General features: G+C 35.1%; 1 protein-coding gene across 2 annotated transcripts; it reads left to right on the top strand.

The window, feature by feature from the left end:
- Nucleotides 1–255: 255 nt before the first annotated feature.
- LOC137625348 (uncharacterized) lies at nt 256–8,022 on the top strand. 2 transcript variants are annotated; one of them, XM_068356195.1, is made up of 8 exons: nt 256–625; nt 1,270–1,432; nt 2,207–2,365; nt 2,561–2,673; nt 3,467–3,684; nt 4,254–4,386; nt 5,082–5,336; nt 6,143–8,022. In XM_068356195.1, the coding sequence occupies exons 1-8, from the start codon at nt 538–540 to the stop codon at nt 6,244–6,246; spliced, it is 1,233 nt and encodes a 410-aa protein (XP_068212296.1). In that variant the 5' UTR covers nt 256–537; the 3' UTR covers nt 6,247–8,022. The 2 variants fall into 2 exon arrangements, with proteins under 2 accessions (XP_068212296.1, XP_068212297.1); XM_068356196.1 differs by having other exon boundaries at nt 265–625; nt 1,285–1,432; nt 6,143–6,590.
- The last annotated feature ends 5,300 nt before the right edge of the window (nt 8,023–13,322 follow it).

Raw genomic sequence — 13,322 nt, 5'->3', positions numbered from 1 at the left:
TCTTCAACCAGCAATGAAGATCTTGATAAGTAGAAGAAACTGGATAATTGTCTCAAGAAGCAACTAAGAAAATAGGAAAAACAACAACGAGAATAGGAAAAACCTTCCAAATTAAAGTTATTCCTGAAGTGGTGTGTGTATAGTCATAGACTCTTTAGCCAGCAATGAAGATCTTAATAAATAGAGGAAATTGGACAATTGTCTCAAGAAGCAACTAAGAAAACAAGAAAAACAACTAAGAAAATAGGAAAAACCACTAAGAAAATAGGAAAAACATTCCAAATAAAAGTTATTTTTCAAGTGATGTGTATAGTCACAGACTCTTTAGCCAGCAATGAAGATCTTCACAAGTAGAAGAAACTGGAAGATTATCTCAAGAAGCGACTAATAAACACAAGAAAAACCTTCCAAATTCATAGAAAACAAACTGTGGGGGGAAACCACAGCGATGACAAATGCTGACGAGGTAGGCTGACCTTCAGAAGAGGCCTTCTGGTCACCGAGTCAGCAGGGAGTGCGCGGAAGATCTCCGCTATCATGGATACAGCGACACCGCCCTTCCTATTAGCTCTGGCAGTCCTTGCAATGGCTGGACTGGCGACGTCGTATCAGCAGTTCGCCCAAGGTAAGACCGACAGACAGAAGATATTTTACGTAAGCATTTTCGTCGCGAGTCACTTTTGACGAGCGAGATGTCTTGTTCGCTTTAGAATCGTATGTTGTCTTATGTAAAATGAGTGAAAAAATCTTTTTGAAAGGCTTTTTTCTCTACAATTTAATGATTTATAAGTGGATGGTAGCTTAGGGGTGCTTAATAATAATAATTATAATATCCTATACTATAAATAGGTTCTAATGGTATGCTTGTATGTTTACTAAACCCCTACAAAATTATAAGTTCACACTACAGAAATAAAATATCATTATAATATTACCATCCTATATTTTGACTGCAATAAAACTTGCTAGGGGTTCAGACTTTTTTTTTAAAAGCTGGATTACTGTACATTAGAATTATTCTAACTCTGAACAAAAAACGAATTTAAAACAAAACTATTTAGGTATGAATTTAAAACACCACATACAATACGATGAAGAAATCAGTCAATTGAGAGAGTAGAAGATAGATAAAGGTTAATAAAGTTGCTCAATTGATTATGCAACTGTCTAAGGAAAATGTTTGAACGAATGGTCATAAATAACAATCTAGGCCATTATTTCATAATATATGGTCTGTTGAAACATCAACCTAAAGAGTGATAAAGATAGACTTGTCTTTTGCAGACTGTCGCATATACCAACTGAGGACCCAGACGCCACAGTACAAATCGCCTACCATCACCTTCAGCAGTCCGTTGACGCTGTCCTTCTATAATGAAGACATAGGGGACATGCCAAGGAATATACATATCATTCTTCAAGAGAAGACAGGGTAAGTTCGACAGCCGAAGTGGTTGATGTTCATTTCTGTTTGTACAGACACGCGCTGGTCAATAGGATTAATCTGGGGATCCAGAAGAGTGTGGAGAATTCTACAATTCCAAAGCGAGTGGAGGTTACTCGGCTATGGGTGTAGATGCGAGCCCTAAACTGAGCCCGCTCGGAAGGAAATCGGCCTTGTGTGAGTTTGGTGGTGCACGAGCAAAATCTATAAAATGTACCTAGAGGGACCTATACTGGTAGACTCTATACCTCTTCAGCTGGACCTTCCATGTATACCTGTACAGTGATATTGCTTCTGGTTGAGCTACCAGATATACCTATACAGATATACCTCTTCCGCTAGACCTGTCAGCTATGCCTGTACAGATATACTACTTCTGGTCAACCATTAAGATACACTTGTACAGGTGACAGAATCTGGACCTGTCAAATATACCTGGACAGATACACTCCATAAGCTGGACCTTCAGACATGTACAGGTGTCAGACTCTGGACCTGTCAAATATACCTGGACAGATACACTCCATAAGCTGGACCTTCAGACATGTACAGGTGTCAGACTCTGGACCTATCAAATATACCTGGACAGATACACTCCATATCAGGACCTTCTGGGTGAACATGCTAAGAAAGTAGTTGTAATAACTTTTATCTAGAAAATTTTGAAATCTGTTTCTACATTTCCCTTATCCTCTGAATAACATCTTAACCTTTGAATTTAAAAACCCTTAAAACAAATGACCGGCATCCTCTATCTTTCAGAAAGGTCACCCGAAAGGAAAAAATACACATCAATCCAGACGGCGTTCTGTTCTTGGACCACGCCAAACCCAACAATCTAACCTTCAGTCCGAGCTGCTACCCTCATAGTTGGCTGTCTCTGGCAATAATGCTGCAGGACCAAAACATCATTATCTACGAGTACGGTATCCTTATCATTATAATAGTTATTGAATTGTATTTGTAGCCAAATACACTGGTAAAAGATGTTAATCGGCAGAATATCAAACCTGCCAACACTGTCTTACTTATTAGGACCCTGCCAGTCCAATATCTCTTTCGAGCCTAATCCTCATAGGCGAAACCAAAGCTAACTGCCTCTTCTCGTGTTTACAGCATCAACAATAGGATGAACTACATCACCGCCAGCACCCTTCTCGGTTCAAACGCTACAGCTGAAGTCACCACGTCACAGCGCTCTCTTTATGTCACTGCGAATTGCCCTGCAGGTACTTAATTTAGTTCTGTCACTCATTCAAACGTTACTTATATGCTCTTAAATATTAAGTCAGACAATATTATTCTTATGAAATACTCTTAACTTGGCGATAACTTAACACACAAATGTGTTCTGGGTTTTACGCAGAGATGCGAGCTACTTGTCAGCTCCGTGCCTCAATAAAGGCTGCCTAATTTTCCTCGGAGAAACCTAACGGTTTACAAACTTCTCCAAAACTTGAAGAACACTCCACCTTGCAGAACAACAATATACAAATTTAAACCAATATCCATTTGTGTTCTGGGTTTTACACAGAGATGCGAGCTACTTGTCAGCTCCGTGCCTCAACAGAGGCTGCCTAATTTTCCTCGGAGAAACCTAACGGTTTACAAACTGCTCCAAAACTTGAAGAACACTCCACCTTGCAGAACAACAATATACAAATTTAAACCAATATCCATTTGTGTTCTGGGTTTTACGTAGAGGTGCGAGCTACTTGTCAGCTCCGCGCCTGAATAGAGAATGCCTAATTTGCCTCGGAGAAACCTAACAGTTTACAAACTGCTCCAAAACTTAAAGTACACTCCACCTTGCAGAACAACAATATACAAATTTAAACCAATATCCATTTGTGTTCTGGGTTTTACACAGAGATGCGAGCTACTTGTCAGCTCCGTGCCTCAATAGAGGCTGCCTAATTTTCCTCGGAGAAACCTAACGGTTTACAAACTGCTCCAAAACTTAAAGAACACTCCACCTTCCAGAACAACAATATACAAATTTAAACCAATATCCATTTGCAGGATGTCTCATGCACGACCACACCTCGCCTTTGATTGGACTCCAGATGCAACTAGCGAGATACGCGAACATATATCTCAGCCACGAGGAAGGGGCGACCTCAGCCAGCATCTCCATTGGGTTTACCGATTACCAGGGCAAGAACAGCACGGTCACTCACGACATAACAGACTTTGAATCTTCTCTGTGGCACAAACTAGTCATTGCACATGACGCCCAGGTGAGTTCCAGCTCGTATTAGTGTGCACAATGCTGTAACGAATACAAACAGAGCTTTTTAGAGTCTGTTCAGATATCTTTATCGATACAGTTATTCAAACAGGCTCTCTTGCAAGCTGTATCTTTCTATACTCTTCAATATCTATATATAGATAGAAACCTCATTGTGAAATTCACCAGACATTCTTTTGGCAATGTTAGTAGTGTTGTGAGTCCACTACATTGACCGTACCACATTCGTATCTTTGACTCAAAATATTCATGTGTAGATGACCCTACACGAAACATTACAATGAATATATAAACTACTTTTTTTCATATAGTTTTTGCTTTTAAAATGGAGGATGATTGATGAATAAACTAAAATGACTAGCAGAGTGTTTTTGTTAAAAGTTATCTGTTTCTAGTTTTGCTCTTCTATAATTGTTATAAAAAAGATAAAGAAAACATGGGACTTTTTTGTATTACTGCACTGCAAGATGGTTTATACATCATATAATAACAGTAATACCTAACAGTGCACATCAATTGCATGAAGTTGTCGCAAACACCGTAATTCTCTGTCCACAGGATCACATCATCGTCCGAGCCAATGGGATAGAGAAGAGCAAAGTGATGATCAGCGAAGAGAACTCGACCTTTACCATTCTCAGTTCCAGTTCTGTGCTATGGTCTTTGGACTGTCATCCGGAACATGCCACAGGTAACGGATAGACGCTTTAGCTTTTAATGTCTGTCCTACAGACATTTACCTGTCAGTACAAGTACTTATGCTTAGGTGTGACATATACATCGAGCGATGAATAAGTAAGCATAACATACATTGAGTGATAAAACAGTAGATGTGACACCTACAATGAGCGATGAATAAGTAAGCATGACACATATTCAGCGAGGAAACGTTAGGTGACACGTTCAGTAAGCGCTGAAATGGTACGCATGACACCCATCGAGCGATGAAAAGTTAGGCGTGACATATACATCGAGTGTTGAATAGGTAGGCATGACATAAAGTATATATCGAGCGAATAAAAGGTAGGCTTGACGCATTCATCGAGCAATGAAAAAGGTAGACGTGACGCATACACCGAGCAATGAATAAGTAGAGAGACATATATCAGGTGATGAATAGGTAGGCATGACATATATTTCGAACGATGAATAAGTAGGCAGGACACCTATATCAAGAAATGAAAAGGTAGGCATGACACATAGATCAAGCGATAAAATAGATCTATCATGCATAAACTATGAAGACTTATATCAGCCTGTTCAACATAAAAACATCCGCTGCAAGTTTGAACTTCGGAAGTTCCAGATTCAACCGCTTGATTAGGAAGATCATTCCACACCTCGATCACACACAAACTTACAAATTAACCTTTTTTTTTCTTCCAGATCTGAAAGGATGGGTAATCCAAAACACCACAGAGGAGAAATCACAAGACGAAGACAAAGACGAGGAGGGAGCCGGAGCAGCCGAAGTTGCTGCCTGGGTCCTGGCTGGCATGGCACTGTTCGTCGTGATGATCATGGCCCTCTTTATATGTACGAAAAAGGGACCCAAGTCTGAGATAACGGATTATGGGGCGTCTGTTGGGGTCGTCACCAGTTATGGGAGGACTATGACTTACAGGAATGAGAGGGAGGCCGGTGAGTATCATTATTATTATTACTTGTTAAGCTACAACTCTAGTTGGAAAAGCAGGATGTTATAAGAACAGGGGCCCGACAGGGAAAATAGCCCAGTGAGGAAAGTAATTTAACACGAGGAAGAGAAATTAGATAGAATAGTGTCCCCAAGTGGAAAAGCAGGATGTTATAAGCCCAGGGGCCCCGACAGGGAAAATAGCCTAGTGAGGAAAGTAATTTAACAAGAGGAAGAGAAATTAGATAGAATAGTGTGCACGAGTGTACCCTCAAGCAAGAGAACTCTAACCAAAGACAGTGGAAGGCCATGGTACAGAGGCTATGGCAGTAATCAAATGTAACTTTTTTAATCTTTTCTAATTTAATGTTGTTGTTTATTTTAGTTCATACGAGGTATTTCAATTTGATATATTTGCCTTCTTAATGATTTATATTCTATTACTTATCCTCTGATAGGCTGATTCTATTCTTTATTACCCTGTTTTGAACATTATTGTCTTTTCGTTTGTTTTTTGTTTTTAAAAACAACAATACCAACAAAAAGAATAATATAATAAAAATGAAAATCACTCTTAATGGTATTATCACAGAGTAGAAATTAATACTTTTATAAGAGAAACATTACAAAAATTTCAACCAAAGGTCAAGCTGGTATCTCTGTCAATTTATCTTAGCCATGTAAGTCAATCTAGGAAGGATGACTACCAAATGAGAGAGAGAGAGAGAGAGAGAGAGAGAGAGAGAGAGAGAGAGAGAGAGAGAGAGAGAGAGAGAGACCCACAGCTCACTGTCCATTTATGTTTTGACAGAAGAGGACACTGAACCAGATTCCCCCACCTTCCTGTCGCCTGTCATCCAACACAAAGTCCCAGAAGAAGAAGACGAGGAACAGAGCAACACTAAAATGTTGTGAGCGACAATGAGGAACGTCAAAAGTGGTATAAGAAATCTTCCAAGGGCTCATAAGTGATGTAAGAAGTCTCCTATTACTTAAAAAGAGTTGTAAGTTGTTTCCCAAGACGTCAAAAATGGTGTAAGAAGTCTCCCATTACTTAGAAAGTGGTGTAGGAACTCTTCCAAGACTTCAAAAGTGGTATAAAAAATCCTCCCAGATCTCAAAAGTGATGTAAGAAGTCTCCCATTACTTCAAAAGTGTTGTAAGTTGTTTCCCAAGACTTCAAAAGTGGTGTAAGAAGTCTCCCATTACTTAGAAAGTGGTGTAAGAGGTCTCCCGAGACTTCAAAAGTGACATAAGAAGTATCCCATTACTGCAAAATTGTTGTAATGTCTCCAAAGACTTCAAAAGTATTGTAAGATGTCTCCAAAGACTTCAAAATTGTTGTAAGATGTCTCCAAAGACTTCAAAACTATTGTAAGATGTCTCCAAAGATTTCAAGTGTTGTAAGATGTCTCCCAAGACTTCAAAACTATTGTAAGATGTCTCCAAAGATTTCAAGTGTTGTAAGATGTCTCCTAAGACTTCAAATGTGTAAGAAATCTCCCATTGCTTCAAAACAGATGTATGAAATCTCCCCACATGTCAAGTGTTGTAAGAATCTCCCAATATTTCAAGGGATATAAAAATAATCCCAATACTTTAAAAGTGATGTAAAAACTAACTTCTTAGTCTTAAAAAAAATGGTAAAAACAGATTTCAAGACATCAACAGTACTATAACAATTGTCCAGGATACCAGAGGATATAAAAATAATTGTTTTAAGATATGAAAAGTATGGACATCAAAACTTGCTGAAGAAATGTTTTAAGGTGCCAAAAGTGTTGGAAGAAATGTTTTAAGGTGCCAAAAGTGCTGGAAGAAATGTTTTAAGGTGCCAAAAGTGTTGGAAGAAATGTTTTAAGGTGCCAAAAGTGCTGGAAGAAGTGCTTTAAGGTGCCAAAAGTGTTGGATGATATGTTTAAAGATGCCAAACGTGGTGGAAGAAATGTTTTAAGGTGCCAAAAGTGTTGGAAGATATGTTTTAAGGTGCCAAAAGTGCTGGAAGAAATGTTTTAAGGTGCCAAAAGTGTTGGAAGAAATGTTTTAAGGTGCCAAAAGTGCTGGAAGAAATGTTTTAAGGTGCCAAAAGTGTTGGAAGATATGTTTAAAGATGCCAAAGGTGGTGGAAGAAATGTTTTAAGGTGCCAAAAGTGTTGGAAGACGTGTCTAAAGATGCCAAACGTGGTGGAACAAATACTTTAAGGTACCAAAAGTGATGGAATAAAGTTTTGAAGGTGCCAAAGTGGTGGAATAAATATTTTAAGCTGTCAAAAGTGATGGAACAAAGATTTTAAGATACCAAAGTGATGGAAGAAATTATTTAAGCTGCCTAAAGTGATAGAGGAAATGTTTTAAGGTTCGAAAAGCAATAGAAGAAAATTTTGAAGGTGCCAAATATGATGGAAGAAATGGTTTAAGGTTCAAAAATTGCTATAAGAAATATTCCATGACATAAAAAGTTATAGAAAAGGATCTAATATATGGAAATCTATCATAGACTTTCATCCCACTCAAATTTGGACTCAAAAGGAGGCATTGCTGAAGAGTGGCAGACAGAATGCAAAGTGATCAAAGCACCATATCTATTTTGAGTTAATCTATATAGAAAAAAAGGTGATTATGATTCTCATTTAAAATAATGGTGATATAAATATCATTGACTAGAAAAACAGTGTAATATTACATATTGAAAAGATATATATATATATATATATATATATATATATATATATATATATTATATATATATATATATATATATATATATATATATATATATACCTAATATCTGGATTCTCTCTACCTTGGGATCAGAGACCCGAGGGGGAATCAACTCAAAAATAATAGCTTCTGGTCGGCCGGGGAATCGAACCCGGACCCAAGAAACTGAGGCTCAATTGACTTAGCAACTCAGCCACTATATATATATATATATATATATGTATATATATATATATATATATATATGTGTGTGTGTGTGTGTGTATATAAATATATATATATATATATATATATATATATATATATATATGTGTGTGTGTGTGTATATATAAATATATATATATATATATATATATATTATATATATATATATATATATATATATATATATATATATATATATATATATATATATATATATTATATATATAGTATGGACACTCAACTGCAGTTGAACGCAGTAAGAAAATAAACGTATGGATCAAATATAACTACACTACCCTGATCCTTAGAAACGCGATTCAGTCTTCACGCCTCTTGTAAAATGGAAGACTATAGGTATCAAAGACTTCAAAAACGACACATGAAAGATATTCAAGATAAAAACATATCTTGAATCTTGAAATTGATAAAAACTATAAAATATAAAAATGTTCTGATTATGTGATATGGTTTAACTGAATGGTAAAGATGTTTGTAACATAATTATGTTATGAAAAATGTTTCAACATCTTACCTATATAATAAAATGATTATGATAAGTTGTGTATTTCTTACCTATGGATATAATAAAATGATTATGATAAGTTGTGTATTTCTTACCTATGGATAAATCTTTTCTTTATATTGGATATTTTGGATGTCAGTTGTTCAGTACATATATATATATATAGTATATATATATGTATATATATATGTATATATATATAGTATACATGCATATATATATATAAATATACATATATATATACATATATATATGTGTATATATATATATATGAGTATGTATAAATATATATATATATAAATTTACATATATACTATATATATATATATATATATATAAATATACATATATATACATATATATATGTGTATATATATTACATATATATATATATATATATGTATATATATAAATTTATATATATATATACACACACAAACAAAACATATATATTTAAAAAACAAATGCAGCCGTTTCTAGCCCACTGCAGGACAAAGGACTCAGACATGTCCATATTCATGTCTGGGGCCTGGCCATTTCATCATCACGCTGGCCATTGATGATTAGTGATGGTGGGAGACTTTTCTCTGATTGCAAACAGCAAACCAACTTAGTATGTGTGGCCCTGACTAGTATAGCTTTGTTGATCATGGCCATACATAAACCCTTTCACCATGTTAAGGTATCCCCAGTCAGAAAGGGTCGTAATATATATATATATATATATATACATATACACTGTATATATATACATATATATATATATATATATATAGATAGATAGATAGATAGATACATATATATATATATATATATATGTGTGTGTGTGTGTGTGTGTGTGCATACAAAATAAACTCTCTGATATATTTCTCGCTCTCTTAACAAGAACATAAAGTTTCCATAAAAGTCTATGGCTTAATTAATGGTCCGAGAAACCCATGAAGGGTAATGTTAATAAATTTATTCCAATGGCTTGAATAAAATTATTATCTTACGTCACAACTCCAGGGGAGTAAAGCCCCCTTCGTGAACCCCCAAACCACCCCACATTTATTACAATAAAAGAATCATAAGACTTTAATATTGTTCGTACTTTATAGTTATGTATGTATGTATGTATGTATGCATGTATGTATGTATGTATGTGTAAAGTATACCTCATCTGGGTGCGTTCTCCTACTTTTTAACATGGCTTCGAATGATTTTCCAGTGAAATGCCACTCTGTTACTGATAAAAGCTTGATAGGTATACATTGTTTATCAATTAAACTACAATTGCGAGCGATGCCAATGCATTTTATCTTATACCGTAGTTACCCTATAACTAACCATAGAAAACGTTTTCAGTTAAGTTTTCTATGGATTTGATTTCATGGGTTCCTATTGTAAATTGATTAAGCTTCTACTGTTGTGATACAACAAAGTTAATAGTGAAATCATTTAATATAAAAGTAACAAAACAGTGTAAAAATAATAAATACATAAACCCAAATCTACAAAAAAATACATTTCAGTAAAAATGGTTCGCCATTTAAGAAATAATCGTAATAAGGCAATGTTAAATAAATGTTCTTACCATTTTCTAAATGTTAACAGATAATTTATCCACATAAACCAAGGAATATTTTCTAATTTATTTAGTGTTATCTTTTCTATAATTATACAGTAGATGATGATGTTGATATAAAAGTATATATACTTACTGCTCAAGCAGAATTATCATAAACATGAAGATATAGGCCTATAAGTCTAAACCAGGACAATAAAAAAAAATGAACTAATATTGTAATCATACTAAAGTGAATAACGGAATAAATACAAATATCAGAGAGTAAATTAATTACTATGACCTGGATTTATCATAAACAAAAGGTTTTACAGTGTACGTTATGTGTAATTTCCATGGTTTAAAATGATCTAATATCAAGGTAGGCCTATTTCTCTAGTTCATGCAGTTTATACACACTATTGCCAATCAGTCGATATCACATTCAATGTACATTATATTTTCAATTTTATTTGCTTTTAAATTCCTATAGATGAGGTGTATATGCCAGCATCTTCTGGTTATCCTTGGAGGTCACTTATTCAGTTATTATATTATTATTGATTATTATTATTATTATTATTATTATTACTTGCTAAGCTACAACCCTAGTTGGAAAAACAAGATGCTATAAGGGCTCGAACAGGGAAAATAGCCCAGTGAGGAAAGGAAACAAGGAAAAATAAAATTTTAAGAAGAGTAACATTAAAATAAATATTTCTTATATAAACTTTTAAAACTTTAACAAAACAAGAGGAAGAGAAATAAGACAGAACAGTTTGCCCGAGTGTACCCTCAAGCAAGAGAACTCTAACCCAAGACAGTGGGAGACCATGGTACAGAGGCTATGGCACTACCCAAGACAAGAGAACCAATGGTTTGATTTTGGAGTGTCCTCCTATGACAAAGACGAGGTTATAAGCCCTTGAGGTGTATATGCCAACAGCTTCTGTTTATCCTTGGACGGTCACATATTCAATTATGACCAAATTGAAAAAGAGAGGTTATATGCCGAACGGTACATACTATCTACAGGTAGTCACTATCCGATTATTGACCTAAACTAACATTTTGTATCTATATTAATCAACTAGCAGTGTAGTGAAGTCACTGGAATAATAATAATAATAATAATAATAATAATAATAATAATAATAATAATAATAATAGTAATAATGAAGGTAAAATTGTGATTCAGGAGAGACTTGGGATGGTAAAAGAAATCTCAAGATAAGCTACCCGTCCTTCAACAAAAGAACAGTTGGTATGTGGTATCCACTGCTGGCTGGCTGTCACGAAGCAAGGCTTACACACACACACACACACATACATACACACACACACACACATATATATATATTATATATATACAGTAAATCGTCTCTTCTCACGCCTATCGACGCAAAGGTCCTCGGTTAGATTTCGCCAGTCGTCCCCATCTTGAGATTTTAATTCAATTACTTCTCCATTCATCACCTCCTGTGTGTGTGTGGTTTGCATATATACATACAGTACATATTAATGCATACATACCGTGCATATATATACATATATATCATCTACTCCTTCGCCTATTGAGGCAAAGGGCCTCGGTTAGATTTCGCCAGTCGTCCCTATCTTGAGATTTTATTCAATACTTCTCCATTCATCATCTCCTGTGTGTGTGTGTGTGTGTTTGCATATATACATATAGTACATATTAATGCATACATACTGTGCATATATATACATATATATCATCTACTCCTTCGCCTACTGACACAAAGGTCCTCGGTTAGATTTCGCCAGTCGTCCCTATCTTGAGATTTTTAATTCAATACTTCTCCATTCATCACCTCCTATATATGTGTATGTGTGTGTGTGTGATTGCATATATATACATACAGTACATATTAATGCATACATATTATGCATATATATACATATATACATATACTCATACCTATATACAGGTATATACATCGTCATACATATGAGTGTATTTATAGGGAAGTTCACATGACTAGATATAAAAGAATTACTTATAAATGGCACAATTAAAGATAGAGAAAAAGCTCTCTCTCTCTCCTCCTCTCTCTCTCTCCTCAGCTCTCTCTCTCTCTCTCTCTGGTTTAAAGGTAACTCATGAATGGCAGAAGCAAGTGAAAGGATAATGCCCAATCTTCCTTCTCTCCACCCCATGCTAGGACCAGGGAGTGCCAGGCAATGGCTACTGATAACTCAGAAAGTAGATATATAGGCTCCCAAAACACCCCATCCTTAGTTCAATTGTTTGAGAGAGAGGAGAGAGAGAGAGAGGACGAGAGAGAGAGAGAGAGAGAGAATAGAACAGAACATTATGAAGAAAGAAAGCAAAATATTAAAATAATACTTAGCGAGAGAGAGAGAGAGACGAGAGAGAGAGAGAATAGAACAGAACATAATAAAGAAAATAGCAAAATAATAAAAGAATACTGACAGAGACGAGAGAGATGAGACGAGACGAGAGAGAGAGAGAGAGAGCTGCCTAAACAAAAAAGCTGCTTTGAATCAAGGAAAGACATTAAAAGAATATGAGTAAAGATGCAATATATAATAATAATTTAATGAAATAACAGGAAAAATAAGGTAACGTTTTATAAAGAATGAAGAAAAAGGTATAAAAGACAGAGTAAAAACTGGATAAGATAACGGACGGTGAATAGGAAAAAAGAAAATATATAAAGAAAAAAAATACAAAGGAATGTGGTTGAAGTATGACGAAAGAATGAAGAAAAAAGGAATACTTAATAAAGAGGGAGAGACGAGAGAGAGAGAGAGAGAGGAGAGAGAGAAATTTAGACGATACAGACAGAGAATAGAAAAGAACATAATGAAGAGAAAATGAAAATGAAAAAGGAATACTTACTAAAGAGAGAGAGAGAGAGAGACGAGAGGAGAGAGAGAGAGAGAGAATGTAGAAGATACAGACAGAGAATATAACAGAACATGATGAAGAAAAAAAGCAAAATAATACAA

Source organism: Palaemon carinicauda, chromosome 32 (assembly GCF_036898095.1).
Source record: "Palaemon carinicauda isolate YSFRI2023 chromosome 32, ASM3689809v2, whole genome shotgun sequence".
Lineage (NCBI taxonomy): Eukaryota > Metazoa > Arthropoda > Malacostraca > Decapoda > Palaemonidae > Palaemon > Palaemon carinicauda.
The sequence above is the reverse complement of the archived record's forward strand: the minus strand, read 5'-3'. Positions and strand labels throughout refer to the sequence as shown.